At 40.0% G+C, this 24,606-nt stretch overlaps 1 protein-coding gene across 5 annotated transcripts in view; it reads left to right on the top strand.

Moving 5' to 3' along the window:
* cylda (cylindromatosis (turban tumor syndrome), a) overlaps positions 1-23,804 on the top strand; it is a 42,912-nt gene extending 19,108 nt beyond the window's left edge. For 2 of the 5 annotated variants that reach the window (XM_061814669.1, XM_061814670.1), the window contains exons 6-17: positions 720-836; positions 7,177-7,565; positions 8,207-8,372; positions 12,049-12,190; positions 12,370-12,492; positions 12,619-12,710; positions 12,794-12,860; positions 15,105-15,237; positions 19,196-19,304; positions 19,441-19,559; positions 21,285-21,501; positions 22,291-23,804. In XM_061814669.1, the coding sequence (XP_061670653.1) occupies positions 720-836; positions 7,177-7,565; positions 8,207-8,372; positions 12,049-12,190; positions 12,370-12,492; positions 12,619-12,710; positions 12,794-12,860; positions 15,105-15,237; positions 19,196-19,304; positions 19,441-19,559; positions 21,285-21,501; positions 22,291-22,475 (1,859 nt within the window). In that variant the 3' untranslated portion in view covers positions 22,476-23,804. The remainder of the gene's footprint in view (positions 1-719; positions 837-7,176; positions 7,566-8,206; positions 8,373-12,048; positions 12,191-12,369; positions 12,493-12,618; positions 12,711-12,793; positions 12,861-15,104; positions 15,238-19,195; positions 19,305-19,440; positions 19,560-21,284; positions 21,502-22,290) is intronic. The other 3 variants (XR_009794220.1, XR_009794219.1, XM_061814671.1) reach the window with 3 other exon arrangements.
* The last annotated feature ends 802 nt before the right edge of the window (positions 23,805-24,606 follow it).

Genomic DNA, 24,606 nt, shown 5'->3' with positions numbered 1-24,606 from the left:
TCTGTGAAATTAGATGCAAATTAATACTGAAGGGTGGGGTTGTAATGTAGAGAGAGGAGAAATAAAGGAAATCCCTATAAAGGGGTAGGGGGGTAAAATATTTTTTGGATTGCCATTGTCATTTGCTTTTTCTATAAGCAAAGGGAAAAACTCAGAAATTTGATTTTGGTGAAAAATTTCTTTTTGTGAAAGTTATTTTAACATCACATTTCTGTCTTACAATACAAAATAAATTTACAGCTGTTAATAAGACTTGTTTGAATGTCAGAAGAATACATCAATTGAAAGCTTACTTCATGTAATATTTGTATAATTATCTCATTAGTATTCTCTCCTTTTATGCTCCTTGGTTTGGAATATGTCACCAAAAACACCACACAAAGCCAGACTTGCCAAAAATCCTGTGGTAGTCACTGAACTGAGATGTGTTACGTTGACAGTCACGTGACAGCACAGAGTGTGTAACTGGAAAGCACTTCAGAGGTTCCACCTGCTGCATATACCAGTTCAATTCTATAAATGTGCATTTTCTTTTATATTTTCTTTGCTCATTAATGATCATGGCATTGTTCTGATAATCTACTGTCTCAAACACAATGTCACAATACAGACACACATTCCATGTGCATGCGTGCAATTGACACGCAAACACACATACGCCTTCTTTTCTATTTATTATCCACCTGTGCTGTGTTGTGGTGTACTTTTGTTATTTCCAGGCTTAGCTCATCAGTGTGGCAGTAGGAGCAAGTCTGACTTTTACTATACTTTAAATGGCAGCTCTGTTGACCCCCCAGTGCAGTCCAAATCCAAAAGCACATGGTACATTGACGAAGGTAACACGCGGTCACTCGTGGAACGTCCTCCGTCTTGCTGGCAAGCTCCTGTTTCAGAAGAAGCATCTGTTAAGCTATAATCTATGTAATGTTTCAGGAAAAAATTCTGGTCAACTCGCAGCTGAAATTACACCTTCTTAAGTACTTTGTTTCCTTAAACAGTGGCAGGCGGCATTTATTTACACAACTGCAAATAGGGGCCGGCGTCGGGTAAAAATGTTCTTAAATCATGAACAATGCTACTTATATTTCTGTCCTATATTATAAATGTTGCAGATACATTCTTAGGGTGGCCACCTTAAGTATCTACCTTGGTTTTAAGGTGGCACTTTGGTTCACGTTGAGTCCATTAAGGAACAAAATGTGAAACAAAATTCTTGTTTTGCAAAGAACAACATTTTTAATAATTTTCAAAATAAAACACAAAAGTCTGAAAACTCCAAGCAGGTACTTCTCCCAAAGAGGAAGTATTCATAAAAAAACGATTTTAATAATTTAATAAATTTAGATTTTTTAAAATATTTTGTAAACAAATATTTTCTTAAGAAAATGCAAAACTGAATAGAGGAGTCAGAATAATGCAACCGTAACAGTTTGAGCATACAAATTTTTCATGTTTTAAAAATACATCATACTCTCGCCCACAGGTATCAAACTCAGGGCCGGCGACCGAATCCGTTCCGCCGCCTGATTTTATGTGGCCGGCGAAGTAAAATCGTGTGTCAGGTTCCATGATTAATCTGGACAAAAATTTCAAATTGTCATATATTGTAAATGACAACATTGAGATATTGCAAGTATTTCTGTGTTAGCAAACAATGATAGTTACCATTACCCTTGATTTCGGATTACAAAACTAGTTCATAAATTTGATGTGCAAATATGATGAGGTGAGGAAATATTTTCATGGTTTTGGTCATCACAAACTGAGGGAAGTCATAATGGACCTTTCCGATGGCGATCTTAAGCTCCGCCCCTTTTGCTATGTCCCACAAGCTTTCAAAATGGTGATTTGAACATAAAATGTTTGAAGTGGATTCTCTCGCGTATTCCAGATAATATTGCGGTATATTTTTTGCCAAATGCGTCAGACTTATGCAAGAGAGTTCTACAGAGACGTCTCAACTATTTCACGAAAGGATATGTATACGTAATTTAAGATTTTGGACAGAGCAGGGCGCAATGTCAGAGTTACAGCGAAATGTTGGCGATCGATGCAAAAAAGTTCGACACCTCACAAACTTCATATTGAAATCCAACCAGATAAAATAGTTGAATCGCACTGCGCATGTAAAGCAGAGTGAGTACTTTTTACCTGGAAAGATCACAAGTAATATCATTGTAGTCTTTATATTCATGTATTCATTTGACTTTGCTCGTAATCAAACCCAGTGCTCTGTCTTGAAAATCCGATGCTATACAAATAGGCAAATAGAGATTTCTCTTGCATGACATCACGCTTTAGGTATCACTAACCCGACGCTTCAGCATAAATTATTACACACTTCATTCAGCAGGTCAAGGATACAATGACAAAGTGAAAGTTGTTCTCCTGCAATGTATAAGGCACTGATAATAATTCAATCAAACTCAGAGAAGATACTTCTCCGTCACTTCCCTTCAAACATACAGCCTTGTGGTTTTTGATATTCTCCACATTTAATTGTACGCGCGGTCTTCCGCAAGCCTTAATCCATCGTAGACACTTCCCCAATTGTTTTAGGCTTTGGAAAATTAATCAACCGGGCCCTTTGCAACCTAACAGGATATCTTTCATCAGAATTGCACGTTCCCCAAGCGCATCTGAGGACCATTTTCTTCGTAACATTAACTTTTCCAACCACACGTGACCGATAACCAGCATTGCTTGTGGGACAATATGGCCAGAGGGGCGTGTCAAGCCTGGGGTTAAGACAATGCGGCTATCAGATGGGCTATTATTGTATGACTAATTGACAGGTCAAAAGGTCCATTACAACATGGCCCGCGACAAAAATGAGTTTGACACCCTTGCTGTAGTCACAATGTATTGTGGTTGAGCTGCTTTGTGTTTTTATGCAGTAGGCTTATGGCTACATTGTAAGGCAGTTACATTAGTTGTCCTTTACTGATTATATTCCTTCTTTGGATTGGAAAATTCAGACATCGTTGCACAGCTCCCTAGGACATAAACGTGTCGGCATTTACTGGAATGTTAATTGGCAATGAAAATGTTGTCATGAAAATTGCATCTTTAATACCCAGGTAAAATATGGTAAGTCACTTCCTTAAATGAATCTAAAATTGTTCTTGATGGCTGCTGCTGCTGCTTTGCAACAAAATTATAAAAGGTTTAGCAGTTAGCTGTTCCATATGTGCAAACAAATGCATCTGACAGTTAAGTTACAGCACTTTTACCCCTATGGGAAATTAGATTTGTTTATTTTAGGGAGACTTATTTTGTCACATGCCCTTGTTGGACTATACAAGAAGGGAATACTCTATCTGAACAAATACGCTATTTTCAATTGTGGTTGGACACTGATTTTCATTCTTCATTCATGTGAAGGATATTGTGAGGTGGAGCATCTAAATAATTTTTTAAAAAGTTTGACCAACCTTTAAATGTTGGGAACTCCACTTTATATCTGTTCCAACATGAAATACTTTTCCAGTCACATGGCCTACGAAATGCTCAGTCAGTCGCAGTAGCTTGCCACAAAGACCTTTCCAGCAGTCTACAACAATTTTTGGCGTCACATCCCACTTGCATGATGCAACCAGTGTTGGTGAAAAGGCTTTTATGAATGCTTTGTGGTGAAAATTAAACTACAACTGGAAAAATAGTTAAAATTTGAAACTATTGTGTGCCCAAAGCATTTTTAAAACTCTGTCAGAACTGCAGTCTTGTTTCTGTTTTTTCCATCAGTGTTGGATTCTGTCTTTCTTGAGTTTATCAAACTTTCACTCCTTAAGTGTTGATATCATGCATCCATTTGATGAAATGTTTCATTTCAGTAAATGCTGTCTCATTGTAAAAACATTTTTGCATTGATAGTGACCTCAAAAGTCTAATGATATGAGTGTCAGCAGAGACTCACAAATAGGTTGTGACCTCCTTGTGTTGACCTGATTATTTTTAACTTTGACTTATTGGCATGTTTATTATCACATTAGGTACGGAAAGTACTCAGACACCCTTAAATCTTTTGGTTATATTGTAGCCATTTGCCAAAATCTTTTTTTTTTTTCCTTTCGCACACAGCACCCTATATTGGCGGGGAAAAACATTGTTGAAATTCCTGCATAATTATTAAAAAGAGAAACTTAAATATCAGAGTGATAAGTAGTCAAACCCTTTGCTCAGTATTTAGTAGAAGAACCCATTTGAGCTAAAATTACCATGGGTTTTTGGGGGAATGATGCAACAAGTTTTTGACACCTTGTTTTGGGGATACTCTGTCAATCCCTCTTTCCAGATCCTTTCCAGTTTTGTCAGGTTGGTTGGTGAACGTTGGTGGACAGACACTCATATATTTAACTTGGGTGCTGTCCATTTCTTCTGGTCATCCTTGAGATGGTTCTACACTTTCATTGGAGTCCAGCTGTTTAATCATACTCATTGGACTTGATTAGGAAAGCCACACCTATCTCTAGAAGAAGAATCATCATTATTGTCATGAACATGTATGCATGGACACAAAATTTGTTCTCAAGAGCTTACAGCTCACAGTGCATATCAGAGCAAATGAGAATCACGAGATCAAAGGAACTGCCTGAACAACTCAGAGACAGAACCGTGGCAAGGCTCAGATCTGGCTAAGGTTACAAAAAAACGTTTCTGCTCCACTTAATGTTCCTAAGAGCAGAATGGGCTCCATAAATGGAAGACGTTTGCAATCACCAGAACCCTCCCTAGAGCTGCCCATTCAGGCAAACTGAGCTATCCAGGGAGAAGAGCCTTGGTCAGAGAGAGAAAGAAGAACCAAAAGATCATACTGGCTGTCGCCAGAGATAGTCAGGAGATAGAAGAACGTTCTAGGGAGTCAACAATCACTGCAACCCTCCGCCAGTCGAGGACAGAGTGGCTCGAAGGAATCCTTTCCTATGTGCAATACACATGAAAGCCTGCATGAAGTTAGCTATAAAAAAAAACCACTTGGCAGACTCCCAGATGGTAAGAATTAAAGGATCTTCGGTCTGATTAGACCAAAATATGTCTTTTCGACCTTAATTCAAATAAGTATGTGTAGAGAAAACCAAGCACTGCTCATCACCTGTGCAATGCTGTTCCAACAGTAGAGCTTGCTGTGCGTGTGTTTTATAACTGCAGTAACAGGATGATTGGTTGCAATCAAGGGAAAGATGAATGTGGCCGAGTACGGGGATATCCTGGTTGAAAGCTTTCTCCAGAGTGCTCAGGATGTCAGACTTGACCAAAGTGTCACCTTCCAACAATAGAATGACAATGACCCTAAGCACACAGCAAAATAATGGAGGGCCTTCAGAACAACTCCGTGACTATTCTTAGATGGTCCAGCCAGAGAGCTGACTTAAACCCAATTGAGTGAGCATCACTGGAGGGACCTGAAAATGATTGTTCACCAATGTTCACCTTCCAACCTGACAAAACTAGAGAGGATCTCCAAGGAGGAATTACTGAGGATCCCCAAATCCAGGAGTGAAACGCTTGTTGCATCATTCCCCAAAAGACCCATGGCTGTATGAGCTCAAAAGAGGGCTTCTACTAAATACTAATCAAAGGCTTAAATACTTACGACCCATACCCATATCGTACCCACTGTTATCTCAACAATATATGAAGAAGAGTGCTGGTCTCTTTTTAATTTTGATTAAAAAAATATATATATATTTTAATTTTGAATCGGGTGGTATACTTTTAGAAATATGTTGTTACATCCCACATATTTTTTTGTACTTTTCTCCAAACAACACACGTAAGTGGCCAAAGACTGCCCAAATTTATGTCAGTAATTCATTGAGAGCATTAGGTATAATCGGGATTAGTCAGCAGCCAGTTTTATTTGTAATTCACACCTATATTCCCTATTTTGAGTCATTTAGACAACGTTCTTGTTTTTGTAATTTGCGAGGAAGCTAGACTACCTGGAAAAAAAAAACAATCCAAGTAAAGGGAAAACATGCAAACCCTACACAGGAAAGGCTGGAGCCCAGTGTTGAGCTGCAACACTCTGCAAGGCTGACATGCTAGTCACTCATCCCTATACTGCCCCGTGATGGAGTTATTCACTAAACATACACAATTGTTATTTTTACATGATCAAAATAATTCATATCCCCAATTTTAACGAGTGACCTTGAGGAAGCTCAATCTGAAATATATGTAAATATAGAATTTTTATAAAAATATATATATATTTTTCCCAACTGTCAATCTGTTTTCCCCATGTAATTTCTGGACACCTGTTCAAAAACTTTCAAAGTTTCGCTATGGTATGATGTAGGCTTAGCCAGATCTGTGAATTATCAAAATTTGAAGAAAAAAGTCCGATTATAAAACATACAAACCAGCTAGTAGCAAGTGTACATGCCATTCTCCAGTCATCCTTTGTGTTCCATTTATCTATTTGTCTATTGTAAAATGTAAATATAATGTTGTTTTGATGACTCTAAATACAGTTGATGCCAGAAGTACACTCAGCAAAAACTCTTTACACTTCATCTTTTGCCTCACTGTCTGAAGTCAAATCAGACTTAACCTCTCCTGTTCCAGGTCAGTCAGGATCACCAACATTTTTTAAATTGTTAAATCAGAATCATCTTTATTGGTCGAGTGTGTAACAACACAAGGAATTTGTGTCCAGCAGTCGGTGCGGCCCTGGTACGACATTCAGAACAAAGAACAAACAAACTAACAAGAACAAAGAACAAGAGACATTCAGTTGATAGGAACAATTCCTGATAAGAGTCAGGGAGTTTTATTCATTTAGAACAGTTAAGAGTGCGTCAACGCCCCATTATGTTAAGCTAGTACAGAGTGCCTTTCCCTGTTCGTGGTTCCAGTTATAGTGCAATAACAGTTGTGCAAAGGATCAGGTTATACTAGTACTTTCATAAGTTTGTGGAAGGATACCCAAATGGTTGGACCCAAATCATGCAGTTCAAAGGAAATGCTACTTGACACTAAGGAAATGTATGTAAATGTTTGACTTTGATAAAAATAATACAATATTGGTGATCCTGACTGACCTGAAACAGGAGGGGTTTAGTCTGATTTGACTTCAGGCAGTGAGAAAAAACGTGAAATGTATGTTTTTGCACAGTGTATGTAAACCTCTGGCTTCAACTGTACATTTCATGTCGTCTTTCTATCCTTCAGTTGGGGAGGACCCAGCAAAGTCTCTCACCGAAACGCCGCCTGACTTCAACCGGTCCTCCCCGCCCAGTAGGGCACCGTCGGCCGCTTCATTGGCTAGTGACAACAAGTTCCACTCGCTGCCCTTCAGCCTGAACCGCAAGAGCGGACCCATCGACAACATGAATCACGGCCCGCTCTCCCTGTCCGTCCAGTCTGTAATGGGGGAGCAGGCCGAGGCACCATTGGCCACCGCCCCCTCTTCATCGCGGCCTGCAACACCTACCAGAGGACAGCCTGGCCTTGAGGTGGGCTCCCTGGTGGAGGTGAAAGAGAACCCCCCTCTGTGTGGCGTCATCCGTTGGGTGGGTCTTCCTCCAGGCTTGTTGGAGCCTCTGGCTGGGCTGGAGCTGGTGAGAACACATACAGCAACACTGTTGGGATAGACCAGGGGTGGTGGGCATTTTGGCCTTGTTTGTATTATTATCATAAGTCCTGTAATATTTCTTATATCAATTTAGCTCTTTTACTAAAATGTGTATGTTAAAATGCATTCATTTTATATATATATATATATATATATATATATATATATTGTTCATGTATTTGTTATAATTAACGAAATTGAAATATTAGTAAATTAATTCATTCATTCATTCATACATTTTCTATTCTGCTTATCCTTACTAATATCGTGGGCTTTCTAGAGCCTGTCCAAGCTATCTTCATGCAAAATGATATGATATAACTTTAGTATACATAGTACAAGTAATCAGTAAATTAAGCAGAAATAATACATTTACATAAAACCATTGTATGAATTGCTTTGTTACTGATGAAATTCCAAGATTTTCATCAAATGAACTTATTAAATGTTCCAGAATTTTCTGAAATTTTAAATACAATTATGAAGTCATGAATTATCTTGATTTAAGAAATACTTTATTTTTCTGTTGATGGAAAAATCAAATGTGGCCCACGAGCACACAAATACCCAAATACTCATTGGTGTGGCTATGCTTTTTTTTTTTTTTTCCTAAACATCAAATTCCAGGAAGAGGAGTGCCCAGGTTGCACCGACGGCACCTTCAAAGGGACTCGCTATTTCAACTGCCCACCGAAGAAGGCCCTTTTCGTGAAGCTGAAGTGTTGTAGACCTGACTCCCGCTTCCCGTCGCTACACCACTCAGCCAATCCCATCGAACGCTGCAACTCTATCGGTAAGTCATCCGTCTTAGATACCGCTTTAAACTTATTTCCAGCCGATGTAGGAGCCCATTACTAAGGTAGAGATGCATATAACAAGTAGGGCTGCACAATATTTTGATAATCATCATCGTGATGTACACAATAGTCACATTGCAAAGTCTGCTACAAAAAATACTCACTATATTTCGTATGACAATGGTAAATATTTCTCTTCTTTCTTGGTCCAGCTGCCATGTTAATTTTTCCTTAACTTTAAGAGGAAAAAAACAAGAGATAAAAATTGGAGGTAACTCACTAACTAGTTTATTAGCTCTTATATACGTAACGCCGTTTACACAACTGCAGTTACATTTTAGCTCGGTTTGCGCATGTTCGTGACCTAAGGGTCCGAAAAATTCAGATATAAAAGATTATATTTGGATATCAATCAAGTGACGGGGTGGATGATAGGCTGATGTCTTTTTTTTTTCTAATATCACGAGATGTCATGCAATCTACCAATACGACCAGTCGATCACAGTTGATGCCTTGAGCAGTTCTGGGTTAGGACATTTGCCTCACAGCCTTGACTGTGTGGAGTTTGCATGTTCTCCCTGTACCTGCATGGGTTTTCTCTGGCTATTCCAATTTCCTCCCACATTCCAAATTTTAAAGTTATTCACTTTAAGTTAATTTAATATGGTCGCATGTTCCATTACTCTTGCTTACTTAAAGTGGGTTGGTTCAAACAACAGGTGCTGTGTCCTTAGTTGTTTAACACATCTAGATGTAAATACTAGGCTTTAAACAATCAGGATTTTTGGGGCAATTTAAATGACCTGTTCATTTATTGGATATAATTGTGTACTTAATTATTCCAAAAAATATATGTTTACAGCACAATAAATATTCTTTGTTCATGTATTTATGCCTGACTAGCATAAATACAGAATAAATGAATGGTCTTATATGAGATGGTAGTGAGTACCATATTTTCACGGCGATAAGGCGCCCCGTATTAAAAGGCACAGTCTCAGATGCGGGTGCTATTCCAGTATTTAACAAGCGTACAAGGCGCTCCATATTATTAGGCGCAAGCAGGGTGGCGCTCGCGAGACGATGAGGCACAATTATTTTTGTAACCAAAAGAATAAGTTTACACCCCCCCCCCCCACTACGAGCGGTGGAAGCGAATCATTAGTCAACAAAATCTTTACACCACAGCAAACAGAATAGCACAACCAGCAGACAATGACAATTGACAATGAGCGAAGAAATAATTGACACAAAATATGAAGAGTGGTTGTTTTCAAAACGAGACATAGGCATTTTTTTCAGATTTATAAAACTCGCGCCAAAATTATCCATTCGAAGCTGGATAATTTTGGCGCGAGTTTCGTAAATCTGAAAAAAATGCCTATGTCTCGTTTTGAAAACAAACTCTTCATCTGCACTTCAAACGTTATTTACATACACATTTAGCGTCGCAAAAGATTGAGCTATATAGTAACATTAGCTTAAAGCATACAGGAGCATCCATGCACGCTATTTAAAAAGGTACCAGATAGGAAACCGAGTTCAGTGGTATGTGCTTTACTGACATATTTAACAGTGTAAATCGTGAGTTCAGGTGTACTTTATTTAAGTATTTAACTATGTACCTATACAGTTTACCTGTATAGAGATACTTGCCGAAACCATACGGTAGCGTGTATGCACGCTTTTTAAATACTTCAATAAAGTACAACCAAGTTCACCGTTTACAATGTTAAATACTAGTATTATTGTATAGTTGAGCTACATTATTAAATACGTTAATAAAGTAAAGCCGAACTCACTGTGTATATGGTATATCCCACGCCGCTAGCAACTTCACTTTGCTCACCCTGTTCACGTCGAAGTCTTGCAAATTAAGTTGCTTTGTTGTTTTTCTTTCATGGTGATTGTTTGTTCTTTGTTAATTAATCCATTGCTTGTGTTATTCTTCCAACTTGGGCCACCACAGTTTGTTTCGACGGAAATTCAGCTTGGTCTTCTCGACTCGGCAAAGCTCGTTTTCCTACTTCCTCAAGTGGAAGTAGACACGTGAGCCCAAGCATCCACAATCCTTTCAGAAATTGTGGCGTAACTCGCCAAGGACTGCCGCTTAATAACGTCATGTTCGCCATTTGTCATCCATCACTCACACATCGCTCGCAACTTCACTTTATTTGGTCCACGGCGATGTCCAGTGAATGAAGTTGCTTTGTTGTTTTTTTTTTTCATAGCGATCATTTGTTCTTTGTTAATTAATCCATTGCTCGTGTTGTTCTTCCAAGTCGGGCCACCTCGCCTTGTGGGCTCCTAGTATAACAGCAAGCTCCGAGTTCATCAGCTACGGTTGTTTATTCACGCCAGTTGTTTGTTCTTTGTGAGCATATCTCTTTTTTTGTGCCATTTTGGGGGGACCTTAGCCAAAGCTATGTTGTTTAGCACAAAACACATACCGCATTATGTACCTTCTGGGGGGCGTGCCTTTAGCGTCCTCACCACGCCCACATGTTCTTCTGTACCTTCCACATGCTGTCCTCTCACAGGTCCGCTTTTATTTATATAACTAGTGTGTCAGCAGGAAATGCTTCTAGTCGGTTACAAATTTTGGACAATGGGTCACGTATAAGGCGCTCCGTATTATAAGGCGCACTGTCCGTTTTGAAGAAAATTCAAGACATTTATGTGCGCCTTATAGCCGTGAAAATACGGTACATGCAGCAATGATTGTATCTACTTTGTGTGACATTTTTGTTTTTAGGTGTGCTGTGAGATTTTTCAGTTGTAAAGTATGTGCCTTGGCTCCAAAAATGTTCGAATTCACTACTCTGGGCAGATCCTGCATTACAATCAGGCAGGTCAAATCATCATTACAACAAGACAATTAATTTTATTAAATTACTTCCCCAAAACAAAACTTTAGAGCATGACTTGACAGAACAGCAGCATGCACAACTGCTAGCAAGATTGCTAACAAGAGCTTCCTATCATACGCAACGTTTTCTGTCCTGCTTGCAAGCTGTATGATATTACAAGTACATGAACATACCTCAAGCAAGGCCTGCATGAACGTCTTTCCCTGTCCTGAACACTGGTGACTGCCAACATATCCTCCTCCCCCCTTATTTTTTCTTATAATACACTCTACGCGATCCACCCATGTTGTCATCCCTACACTAACAAGTGTATCCCGTCGCATTTGATTTGACCAGATAAAAGTACGCTGATTGTAAAAAATGGAATGTCGTGGTATCGGAATAAAAGATTTGATTGTGGTAGTCTGAAATAGTGTGGATTCAGGTATACTGTACACGACGGTGACGTGGCGTAAATGTCTTTCTCGTAGCGGAGCAATCAAATCGGTGTAAAGTCGGGGAAAAACCATGGGGAAAAAAAGCTGGAATTCTGAACTTATGTCTCATATTCATCTTTTGATTTAAAACCCAACATATTCAGTATTCAACAAAAACACTAATACGACAACAGACAGCCATTATGACGAAAAATACTTTTGAGCCATAAAAACAGGTTATGAGTAATGTGCGAAGGTTGATGTACAAATTGGCTTGCGTTACTGCTGTAATAACTGTCGTAAACCACGGTATTTTGGACTGGCAGAGAAGCAATACCGGTTAAGTTTATGTTAAACATGTTTTATAACTGTCTGTCCTCACACAGCTTTCGGGGGCTACTTGAGTGAGATAGTACACGAGAACACCCCACCCCGTAGCGAGACTGATGGCCTGGACATCATGGTGGGCAAGAAGAAAGGCATCCAGGGTCACTACAACTCCTGCTACTTAGATTCAACTCTCTTTTGGTCAGCATTCCTTTTTGTGTTTCAAACCAACTTTTCATTTATTTCGGGTTTCTGTTGTATTGATCTAACCCTATTGTTGAACAGTTCTGTCATGATCACACAAGCTTTCATGAACAACAGTCAGTTGTTTTGATAATCTACCATTGAAACATTGAAACAGAACTTTGCTTTTTCTGCAGTCTTTTTTCCTTCAGCTCCGTACTGGACACAGTGTTGCTGAGGCCGCGCTCAAAGACTGACGTGGAGTATTACCGAGAGACCCAAGAACTGTTACGCACTGAGATAGTCAACCCCTTGCGCATGTGAGTGTAGTACACAATGGTTTATTTTCGTCCATGATTGTTAACTCAGTCAATCAAATCCAGCTAGCCACAGACAGTGGGGCTGAACACACTTATAATTTCAAGGTGCTTCTGATTCTCATTCAGACATGGGTATGTATGTGCCACCAAAGTGATGAAACTCAGGAGGATCCTGGAGAAAGTTGAAGCTGCCTCTGGCTTCACCTCTGAAGAAAAAGGTTAGGCCTTTTACCGTAGCATCCTGTACATCCATTTGCCCTTCTGATTGTCTTGTACCTTACTGAGTCACATTGTGCTACAGATCCTGAAGAGTTCCTCAATATACTGTTCCATCACATACTGCGAGTGGATCCTTTGCTCAAACTACGGTAAGTGATGCTAAGGTTTTTGGTTCCTCTTAGTGACCCAAAGTCAATTTCTGCATCTTCATCGACACCGCTGAAATACAGGCTCATAGCAGAAGTAATTTAAGCACAAAAGGAGTTTTTATTGTCTTTCGGCCATGACCCCAATGATGCTATACACAAGTGGATTCAAGTTTCCCTAGCCTGGACGTGAGTCACCTCCAACCTGAAGCGAGGTCTGGAGGTGGAGCTCGAAGGCGAGCGCCTGGTGGCCAGGCCTGCACCCTTTGGGCTCGGCTGGGCACAGCCCGAAAGGGTAACATGGGTCGCCCCTTCCCTTGGGCTCACCACCTGAGAGAGGGGCCATAGGTGTCGGGTGCAATGTGAGCTGGGTGGTAGCCGAAGGTGGGGACCTTGGTGATTCCTTCCCCGTCTCCAGAAACTGGCTCTGGAGACATGGAATGTTAGCTCTCTGGCAGGGAAGGAGCCCCTCCCGATTGATTCATTTTCATTTCAATTTCATTTTCAGAATGATCAAAATATGTAAATAATATTTATACTTTACATATTTGAGACTAAGATTAAAGCAGTACACGTATTTACTTAAAGCTTTAATTATAAAACCTCTGTTAATCTTTTCTGCAATAGACGCCTTGGGAATCTCTCTCTCTCTCTCTCTCTCTCTCTCTCTCTCTCTCTCTCTCTCTTTCTCTTTCTCTCTCACACAGCTCGTAGAAGCTTTAAGTTCAGTCCTTGAAGAAGTACGCGTAGCCGTCCTGCCAAAAAAGGCCCTTTTCATCCATGTTAAAAACGTGCGGCCGCCATGTAGGAAACTCTTTCTCCACATACTGGTGAGCAGCACCATAGAGAGGCACGTTTCTGAGGCTGTATATTTTAAAAAAAATTTCGAACCAGCCTTTGCTGGTCAAAAAGCCTCATCCTTGTGGGGGGGGAATCGGAATGCAGGGGTCCAACAAGGAGAAAAGTGCCTTGTCCGGAGTCCTGGTGGACATCCCAGTCGGTCCCACGGTCCCCGCAAAAAAAAAAAAAAAAAGCGATTCACTGAATCTGCAATACGTGAATAGCGAAGTAGAGAGGGATTACTGTATATTCATGTGTGTCCACCGGCGTCAGCTCGCGTAACTGCCTCGTCCCATGTCAAAGTGTTACTGAGCCATATCAAGTCAAGTTACCTTTTCGTGTTTTGCCATGTCCGATTTTTGACATTGTTTCATGTTTTCCTTGAGATTTTTGTACCGTCGCCCTATTGGACTGCCTTCCTTTGTATGACCTCTGTCTGACAATAAACTTTCCTAAAATCCATGCTTACATCTCAGTTTCCTGCCTCTGGGTCCTTCCCTTTGCCTCGTTGATGACAAAATCAAGTTTATTTTTATCACCTCTGCAATGCGAGACGCCATCACAAATTTCGATCTCGTTATGCACGCGAGAGCGTGAAATCACGAGAACTGACAAGAAAATGGTGGCACCATGTGCTGGAGACGGAGTAAAAATATTTAGGAAAAAAAAAAAAAACCTACCTACCGACCATAGTTTTGAAATGTAGGAAATCGGAACAACCACATTTTCTTTGGGCCTCATGGTTTCTCTCAGGCCCGTTATGACTGCGAAACCATAAAAATCTCCCACCGCCCATCATATTTACACATGAAACTTATGAACTAGTTTTGGAATAAAAAAATCAAGGCTAATGGGTTTTTCAACTACTGATGATGTTTGGTAACACAAAAATGCTTGAAATAGCTCAACACTATCATGTATGATATGACAATTTGAAATTTTGGTACAGATTTGAACAAAAATTACGGAAGTTGATACACGTGATTTGTCTTCATTAACCCTAACCCTATGTAAAATCATGCTCCGGCCTTTGAGTTTGACGCCTCTGGAGTGAACAGGTTTTCAATGGTCCTATGATCAGGGAACAATGGTAGCTAAACAATTAATTTTCCACACTTTACACCCATAGCAGCCACAGCTTGATTGGTATTTTCTGCAGCATGGCTTGGTGTGTAGTCTTGAATGAAAATTATAATACTCCAGAAGGAACTTAAAAATGACATGGACTTTCTTTAAATAAGTCACATGGGTAGCAAATTGTCATACTCATTCATTTTTAAATTGATATCAGTAATTCTCAGTAAACAAGACAAAGAACTTGCAAAAATGTCTCCAGAAAAACTACAGTTGAAATGTTTATTGAACATAAATCCTAGATATTTAATTTAGTTTTATATTAACGTGCAGGTCAGTGGGGCAGAAAGTGCAGGACTGCTACTTTTACCAGATCTTCATGGACAAAAAAGACAAGGTTGGTGTTCCCACAATCCAGCAGCTACTGGAATGGTCTTTCATCAACAGTGACCTCAAGTTTGCCGAGGTGAGTCTTCCAAAATTTTGGGCTGAGTCACCTTAGTGTGACCCAACCTTTTAAAATTATTCAACCATCTATGTTTGAGTGGGAAGAATCTGTGGCAGAAAGGCCTTGGAACAGATTGATCATTACATCCCTTAGCACCAACAACCATAAGTAAACCCAGTGCAGACAGCGGGAGGAAAAAGTCTTCTATCTTAAATTTATACATGAATTTGTCTTAAAATGTGGTCTGATCTTCATCTAAATCATGAGTCTGCTAAAATGAATACAACCCAAACAATTAGATGTTTTCATATTTTTAGTGACTGTAATAAATGGCTGATCATCATTTGACAGCAATAACCTCAACCAAGCATTTTTTTATAGTTGCAGATCACAATGATCAGGATTAGTTTTGGACCAATCTTCTTTATAAAACGATTGCAATTCAGCAAAAACCCTGGAATGTCTGGCATGAATAGTGCACTTTAAGTCATGCCACAGCATCTTGATTGGGTTGTGGTCATGGCTTTACATATTAAGCTGGAAAATGTACATGAATATCTTTAAGAGTCTTGAACTTCCATCAGTCCATGGCGAGACAAATTCTCAATGTTGCTTCTCTTCCAAGAAGTGGTCAAGCTATAAAATTGACTGCAAGAGCACAGAGGAGAATGGTTAATGAGGCAAAAATAAGAACCCTTGAGTGTCAACTGAAAACTTATAGAAATGACTGGCACATGTCAACATCTTGCTTTGGTTGATAAACCTACCATATGTAGACGTAGAACAAGAGCAGAGTTGATAGAAGAACAGCAAGGAAGAAAACATGGTCTTGAAAAAAACATTACTGCAAATTTGCCAATTTCCTCAGCAATACTGGCAAGATTCACTGGACAGATGAATCCCACATTGATTTTTTTTGGGGAGGAATATACAATTCCATGTTTTGAGGAAAACTGGCACAGGGCAGCAATATAAAAACCTAATCCCAAATGTGAAGCATGGAGTAGGGCGCATCATAGTATGGGAATGCTTGGCGACCTCAGGTCATGGACACCTTGTTATCATCAGCGGGAAAAAGGAATTCTTAAAAAGTTCATCAAGATATTTTGCAAAAGCACTTTAGGCCACCTGTCCAATAGTTACGCTCAAAAGAGGATTAGTGTTGGAACATAGAGACAAACAGTCACACCTAGGGGCAATTTAGTGTGTCGAATTAATGTTGCATGTCTTTTGGGGATGTGGGAGGAAACCGGAGTGCGTGGTGAAAACCCACGCAAGCACAGGGAGAACATGCTAACTCCACACAGACGGCCGAGATTGAACCCGGGTCCTCAGAACTGTGAGGCCAACGCTTGACCAGCTGAGCCACCTTGCTGCCACAGAATAGCTTGAGAAGAAGAAATGCTCCGTTCTGGTGGCCCAGTCAAAGCCTTGACCTCAGCCCGATTGACATGCTGTGGCATAACCTAAATAGAGCTATTGACACCAGACCTCCCAAGAATCTTTATGAATTATTTTCCATAGGCTTTACACTGTTAGGATTTTCAGGAGCAATCAGTGAGTTAAAAAAATGGTAACAATCACCGATCCGATCAGAAGAGTGTATATACTTGTGTACTTAATTGCTCAATAGATATAGCATAGTGGGAGATGCAAATAGCATTTAAACTGAATGTTTATGTTTTGTGTCAATTATTTCTCGAATCATTCTTTTATTTATTTATTTTCTTATTTGCTAGTCACGCTATTTAGCTTTCTGGGGTGTAATAATTTTAGTTTCGATGTGACACCGGAAGTGCGTACATCATCATCAGTAATGACTTGCCTACACAGGCAGCATGTGGGGCAATGTAAGCTTCTTATGCTTACAGATGTGAAATGCAATTGTTCCTCACTGCCTCGTGAGCGCCGTCATATGGTAGCTTACATCCACCCTAAAAAACGTGCTAGCATGCATGCTAACAGTGTAGTGTGTTTAAGTGTACTTTGTCAGACAAGTCACAAAACAACATTTGCAAATGTTGGAACTCAGTGTGCACATACAGTGCCGTCATAATTATTGGCACCCCCGGTTAAGATGTGTTAAAAGCCTTAAAATAAATAGTTTTTTGCAGAAGAATACTGTCACACTGAAACTTTTAGGAAAATGTAACCTTCAACTCAAATGAATTATAAGAAAATAAATAATCCCTGACTAAAAAACAATTATTTTTCATTAAATCACCTGTTCCACAATTATTGGCACCCTTAACGATTCCCAGGAAATAAATATAATTGAAGCGTTTCTGTTATTTCTACAGTAGTTTACAAAGTTTACCAGAGTATGTAGGAACATTTAATTAGTAATTCATCACTTGCTGTTTCCCTGGGGTATAAATATGACGTGACACAGAGGCTATTTCTCTTATCCACTCTTAAACATGGGAAAGACAAAGGAACACAGCATACAAGTGAGGCAGATGTGCGTCGACCTTCACAGGTCAGGCAGAGGCTACAAGAAGATTGGCACTAAACTGCAGCTGCCCATATCCACTGTGAGAGGAATAATTAAGAAGTTCAAAACAACTGGAACAGTGGTAAACAAGCCTGGACGAGGACCCAAGTTTATTTTGCCGCCACGCACAGTGAGGAGGATGGTAAGAGAAATCAAAAGATCTCCAAAGCTCACTGTTACAGAATTACAACAAATGGTAGCATCCTGGGGTCACAAAGTCTCCAAATCAACCATCAGGTGCTGTCTACACGCCAACAAGCTGTTTGGGAGGCATGCACGGAGAAAACCTTTCCTCACTCACAATCATAAATGCAAACGTCTGGAGTTCACCAAGCGGTATTGGGGCTTCAACTGGGACAGTGTGCTTTGGTCAGATGAGACCAAGATTGAGCTTTTTGGCAACAAACACTCTTAAGTGGGTCTGGCGTGCCACGAAAGATGCGCATGCTGAAAAGCACCTCATGGCCACTGTGAAGTATGGGGGTGATTCAGTGATGCTGTGGGCCTGTTTTGCTTCCAAAGGCCCTGGGAACCTTGTTAGGGTGCATGGCATCATGAATGCTTTGAAATACCAGGATATTTTAAATCAAAATCTGTTGCCCTCTGCCTGAAAGCTGAAGATGGGTCGTCACTAGGTCTTTCAGCAATACAATCACACTAAACATATGGCCAAATCTACACAGAAATAGTTCTCCAGACACAAAATCAAGCTCCTCCCATGGCCATCTCAGTCCCCACTTGTATTGAAGGTTTGATTTTTCTCTTTTTTTCCCCATTAAGGTCCCATATTATTTAGAAAAAAATTATTAGAAGCTTCAAAACATCTTAACCACGGGTGCCAATAAATATGGAGGGCACTGTATGGTGCACCACATCCTAAGGCGAAAGTCTAATGTGTCGCACCGTCTATTTAAAAGAGAATTTAATTTATTTAACTTAGCTTAAACAACTCAATTTGACTTGGAGTGCAAAATCTGCGAATTTGCGGAGCCATGAATGAGCAAGGCCACACTGTGTGTGTGTGTGTGTGTGTGTGTGTGTGTGTGTGTGTGTGTGTGTGTGTATAAAGGTAGAGGTCTCACACCACTTTCGATCTCAACATGGAATACATCATAGTCATTTTGAGCATGTATTTCTAGTTGTTTTCCTTTTATGCAATGAACAGTCATGGTGGTAATGCTGCTGAGTAGCGAGTGGAAATGTTTTCCAACTGATAAAGTCATCTATGTCCGGATCCTGTTTTCCCACCAATGGATCTCACCCCTGTGTGGTCTTAAACAGACCACAATACTACATGACACATCCCAGATGTAAAACAGGCTCCCCTAGAGATTGGATACCTGCTTTGAACAAGAAACGCACCATCCGAGACTGATCCGTCATGCGTGTTTTAATTGTCAACACCCCTCTGCTCCTGTCGGTGTTGCTTTTGAGCTGGACGATAATAAACTCTCACTCTCTTCTCTTTTGCCTGCCCCTCAGGCTCCCTCCTGCCTTATCATACAGATGCCACGCTTTGGCAAGGACTTCAAAATGTTCAACAAGATTTTCCCCTCACTGGAGTTGGACATCACAGATCTTCTGGAAGACAGTGAGTCAGAGCCGACTGCATTTTTCTTTGTGCATGCGCACATGTAGTTGACAGTCAATGCCTCGTTCCGCCCAATTCATTTATTCATCCATCTTTTTATTTGTTGATTCATTCATTCTTCAACGTTATTGTCCAGCTCCCAGGGAATGTCGCATCTGCGGAGGCCTGGCTCTCTTCGAGTGCAGAGACTGCTACGATGATGGTGACATCACGGCGGGCAAGATTAAGCAGTTCTGCGAAAAGTGCAATACGCAGGTAAACGACATGCCTTGTAATACACGCATGGCCACTCAATCTTATTCAGCTGGGTTTACACTGCATGGTTAAAGTTCCCCAATTCTCATTTTATTTGTTCTCAATTGGCACATTTGCAAGATGTGTTAGGGTAGTGTAAATAATGGGAAAATACGCTTCAGGGTCTGATGACTTCAGATCGGAATTAAAGATGTATAAAAATCTAATCTCGACAAATGCGAGTGCTGGATACAGATCAGATATACCCTGTCAACGAGAGCCTGATGTCATCTGCGTGTAGCAATTGGTGAGGTATACATGCCCCAGCAACAGAAATGAACATTAAATAACCCACTGTAAGTAAGGACAGAAAGTGAGTATTTGCGACAACAGTATGGTTTCATGCCTAGAAAGACAGATGCATTATTAGCCTTGAGGATGTTAATATTAATGTAACTAGCGACAAACATTTTCCGGGGAGGCTTTTTGTAACCTCAATCTTTCGTTAGTAGAGACTTTTGTAAGTAGAGGTACCACTGCACCTCATAATCGGTATACAATGCACAAGTATACACAATACATTAACAAGTCATGTAAATAACACATTACTCCATTTTGTGATCAGATCGTCTATTTTTTCAAAACTTGGGGATCGCCCTGTAAAAATCCTGATTGCGTGCAGCCAAATGTCCACATACATTTTGATGATGATTGATTGTAGTTTTGTGAGAATAAGCAATGTTAATTTTTTTTTCTCTGTAAGTGGGCTTATAGAGTGGCCCAAGGTATCCATTTAAATTGAACTTGTTGTGTTCACTGTGACTCCCAAATGCACTTGGTTGTCTCCAAGAGCCGTTACGAAAAGGTGTGTGAACCAGTGGTAGCCAGCAGTTTGCTAACTAATGGTCTCCAGGCTAGTGAGATAAGGGTCCGACAGATAATTGCAGATGGCCTCCAGTGGAGTACAGTGGAGGTTATCCTTATGTAAATCAATGGGGGGGACGAGTCATCTGAGGCCGCCCAATGCTGCTGTTTATGAACTATTTGTTATGATTGTTACCGTCAAGTGTTGACGTTGTGGCGTTGATTTAATGCTGTTAGGCCAACTGTGTGCACGGGCTGCTTGTGTTCTGTCACTGTAAACAAATCTACATGGAAATAGACTTTATGTTGGGATTGAATCGATAATGGGAATTTAGACCTGCAGTTTAAATTCAATGTATGTTGCGCTTGGAGCAGGATTGGCCACGCGATGGCGCCAAATCCAAAGAAATGAGAGAACGGTCTAGAAGTCATTGCAGTGTTTTATTTGACTGCATACAATTTGTCACACTTTAACAGTATTTTCATTTTATACTTTATAAATATGAAAATCAGTTAAATAACTTCATTACTTTTATCGTTTTTTAATGTTGTATTCAGATCTTTTTAATTCTCTAATTAGCTTTTATAAATGAAGTCCCTGATTATCTTTAAAAATGACAATCATCCATTTTCATATATTATACCATTGGTCCAATTTTATTTGGAAATCTTTGTCAGTTATTTGACAAATACACGACTTGGGTTTGGAAGTTCAGAAAAACAAAGACTTGTCACAGGAACTGTAAACAGTCATTTGTAGCAATGGGGAAAATGTATCATTTACACACATATTTGTGTGTATGGCATGTTTTATATTGAGTCTAATAGCAGCTATACTGTTGATGTAAATTTGTTTCTTTATCATCCTCACACACCATTCAGGTTCACCTTCACCCGAAGAGAAAAATTCATCGGCACGGGAAGTTGAGCGTCCCCAAAGAACTACAAGAAGGCGGCGGGCGCCAGGGCACGTTCCCACGCCAGACGATGGAGCTGTTCGCCGTGCTGTGCATTGAGACCAGTCACTACGTGGCCTTCGTCAAGTATGGCAGCGCTGCCTCTGCCTGGGTCTTTTTCGACAGCATGGCTGACCGAGACGGTAAGTTGCAGTTTTGATGCTCTTTTGTTCCGGTTCTGCAATTTTCTTTCTTTCTTTTTTTTTTTTTTTTTAATATTGTTGGGAGAATAGTTACTGTAAAACAACAAACAATAACAAAATCTGTATATTTTTTTAATGAATGACTAATGTCTTACAATATTTTTATTATTACAGATAATTACAATTTACAATAATTTCATTTGTATATGAGTCTTTACAGGTACATTTAAATTTGTTCCCTTCTTGTTGGAAAATATTGGATTGTATTTAAAAAAAAACAATAGAATAACCACAATTATGTTGGTCTTAAACTATAAATTCTGTTCATCATTGATTTAAATAATTGTTACTTGTTAATGTTATTTGTCATTCCCCCCCAATCAATTAAAAACATGTTTTGTAAAAGCATTCAAATATGACCTGGCCAAGTATGATATTAGATTAATATTATATAAAATAAAATCAATAAAAATGGTTACAAAGATCACTTGAATTAAATGATTACGATGAACAATGCAATAAATAAATTGAGTCATGGTGTGACACATTTAATTTAAAAATAGCATGTTACAAATCTGTCGAAAGAAAATGAAAATAGATTCAATATAAAAGTAGTAAAATTATTGTAAATATATTTTGTTCTTTAACTTCCCAATTTTTGGAACACAGATTACGATTGTCCCATCCCATTTAGAGGCAAGCGTCTGAGACAGGAAACTAGATGATGTAAAAACGTCCACATTTCAAAATGTGTTGCTCATTACATCATTTGCGCTTGTGCTTCGGCAGGAGGCCAAAATGGCTTCAACATTCCGCAGGTGTCACCGTGCCCCGAGGTTGAGGCCTACCTGAAGATGACGCCCGAGGAGCTGCATACGCTCGACCCCAAGAGCATCCAAGGCCAAGCCCGGCGGCTGCTGTGTGATGCCTACATGTGCATGTACCAGAGCCCCACCATGAGCCTGTACAAGTAGCCCCCACCTCGACACACAAATACACTCCGTCCCCTTCATCGTCATCCTCCTCCTTCTCCAGCCCCGCGGCAATTACACCGCGCCCCTCCCTCCCCTAGGGCTGTAGACTTCCCAGAAAGACCCACGTTGACAAAAATAAACTAAGCAGAAGAAAGGCTTGCCGGGCCTTGTTTGGAGTTAACCCATCTCCACTCCAATTAATTGGGGGGTGGAGGGGAAAGAGTCCGTCGGTAGGTTTTATTTGCACTGTGCTTTCATTGAAGTGTTGTGTTCTTCGCGTCATTCTACGTCGCTTCTCCGTATCTCAGTCAAGCCTTTGAAAAACTCAAGAAAAAGGAAAAGATCTAGGTGGAGGTGCGGGGGGCAGAGTTGGAGAATCAAGTGGGAGGACCCTTTAAAAGAAGAGGAATCCCACCCGTCTTAATCATTGGCAAAGACGGTCGGTAGCACTTCATAACACCTCATTAGGGAAAGCGACGTGGTACGCACAACACGTCTCGCTCTCTTGTGTTGTCGGTTTTGTATTGGCCTCGGTCACAGCTTGTGTGTTGCAGAAACCAATGTAGCCATTAGAACCGTCTGACTGCACATTTACACCCCTAACCTTGTCCCACTCCCTCCACCCTGGGAAAAACTGCACTTTGGCTCTTAGTCCTCTTAAGGTGGAAGTTACAGGGAGAGCTAATTTATTGGTTGGGAGGTGTGTGTGCGTGTATTGTGTGTATGTGTGTTACAGAATACAAATCTGTGCTACCGGGGGGACGCTTCTAACGTGTACAGGATTTGTCCCGAGCATCTGTTAGTTTTACGAAACCTTTTTGGGAGTCCGCCCGCCTCACTCGCCGCCTTTCTCCAAGATGTGACACGCTGCAGATTAACACAACAAAAGAGATGTGATCAAGTATGATATTATTTATTTTAATCAATGTTTGTCCTTTTTTAAGGAAATAAAACAGGGTTGGTTGTGATGATGATGTCAGGTTTTCAACTACTGACACACAAGGCTGGTAACCTTGAAGCTATTGAACAGGAAGCGATGTATATATTAATTTTAAGTTAAAAAAAAAAACTCAGTTGCTTTTGAAGGAGATGCAGATTCATGTGTATTCCAGAATGTTTTCTTGATGAGGCTCTTTTTTGGTGGTTTGCACTGTTCCAGGGACTCTTACTGCACTGCTGAGTCCTGCCACTGATGCCCTTCATGAGACATCTTGGGAGCCAGATGTTTGGTTTTTTTTTTTTCCTCTGTCCAGTGTTCACAAATGTAACAGGTGAAATTTGAGGTTGCTGTATATTTCATTAAATAAATGCCATTTTGGAAAGCCGCAACATGGCTGCGTGTATTGTGACTCTTTTGCCATCTGGTCAGGGAAAATTCTGGAGTTAGGTGAGATTTTACTTTTTTCTTTCTATTTATAAAGTTTATATATACACACACACACTGCTCTTTTATTGGATGGCTCGTGCACCAAATGAGGTTTGTTTAGTATATTTTGGTCAAGGTTTTCAGATGGGCCCCTTCCAGCCATCTTCATATGAGGTGGTGAACACTACAGGTAAGTTTGTTGCTTTGTGAGGAAAAAGAAAATTGACACTCCCTGTTTATAGTTGAAGCAAGAGATTTACATCCACTGAGCAAAAAAAACGCTTGATTTTTTGTCTCAGTCTTAAGTCAAATCAGACTAAACAGTTTCAGGTCTGTCATGATCATCAAAATTATTTAATTTTGTTTAATGCCACAATAATGATAATATTTCCTTATTTTTCTTTGAGGTTAGGTTTGCATACACAAAGTATTATTATTATGTCTTAAAAGAACAAAGCCCTAGATGATGTCATAGCTTTGGAAGCTCCTGATAGGTTAACTGACAACATGACAGTTAATTGATGGGACAGTTGGGGATGTATTGCAGGCCACACAAACACTCTGCTTCCTTGTTTGAAATCATGAGAAAATCAAAAGAAATTGGCCAGGAAGCGACAAGTCTGGCTCATGTCACTTTTATCTGTACAAAAATCACGGGAATGTCCAGCCATCACACCGCTCAGGAAGGAGACTGGGTCTGTGTCTAAGAGATGAATGTGTCTTTGTCCAAAATGTGGAAATCAACCCCAGAATAAAAGTTAAAGG

The sequence above is a fragment of the Syngnathoides biaculeatus genome, chromosome 3, assembly GCF_019802595.1.
Source record: "Syngnathoides biaculeatus isolate LvHL_M chromosome 3, ASM1980259v1, whole genome shotgun sequence".
Classification (NCBI taxonomy): domain Eukaryota; kingdom Metazoa; phylum Chordata; class Actinopteri; order Syngnathiformes; family Syngnathidae; genus Syngnathoides; species Syngnathoides biaculeatus.
This window is presented reverse-complemented; position numbering and strand designations above follow the sequence as displayed.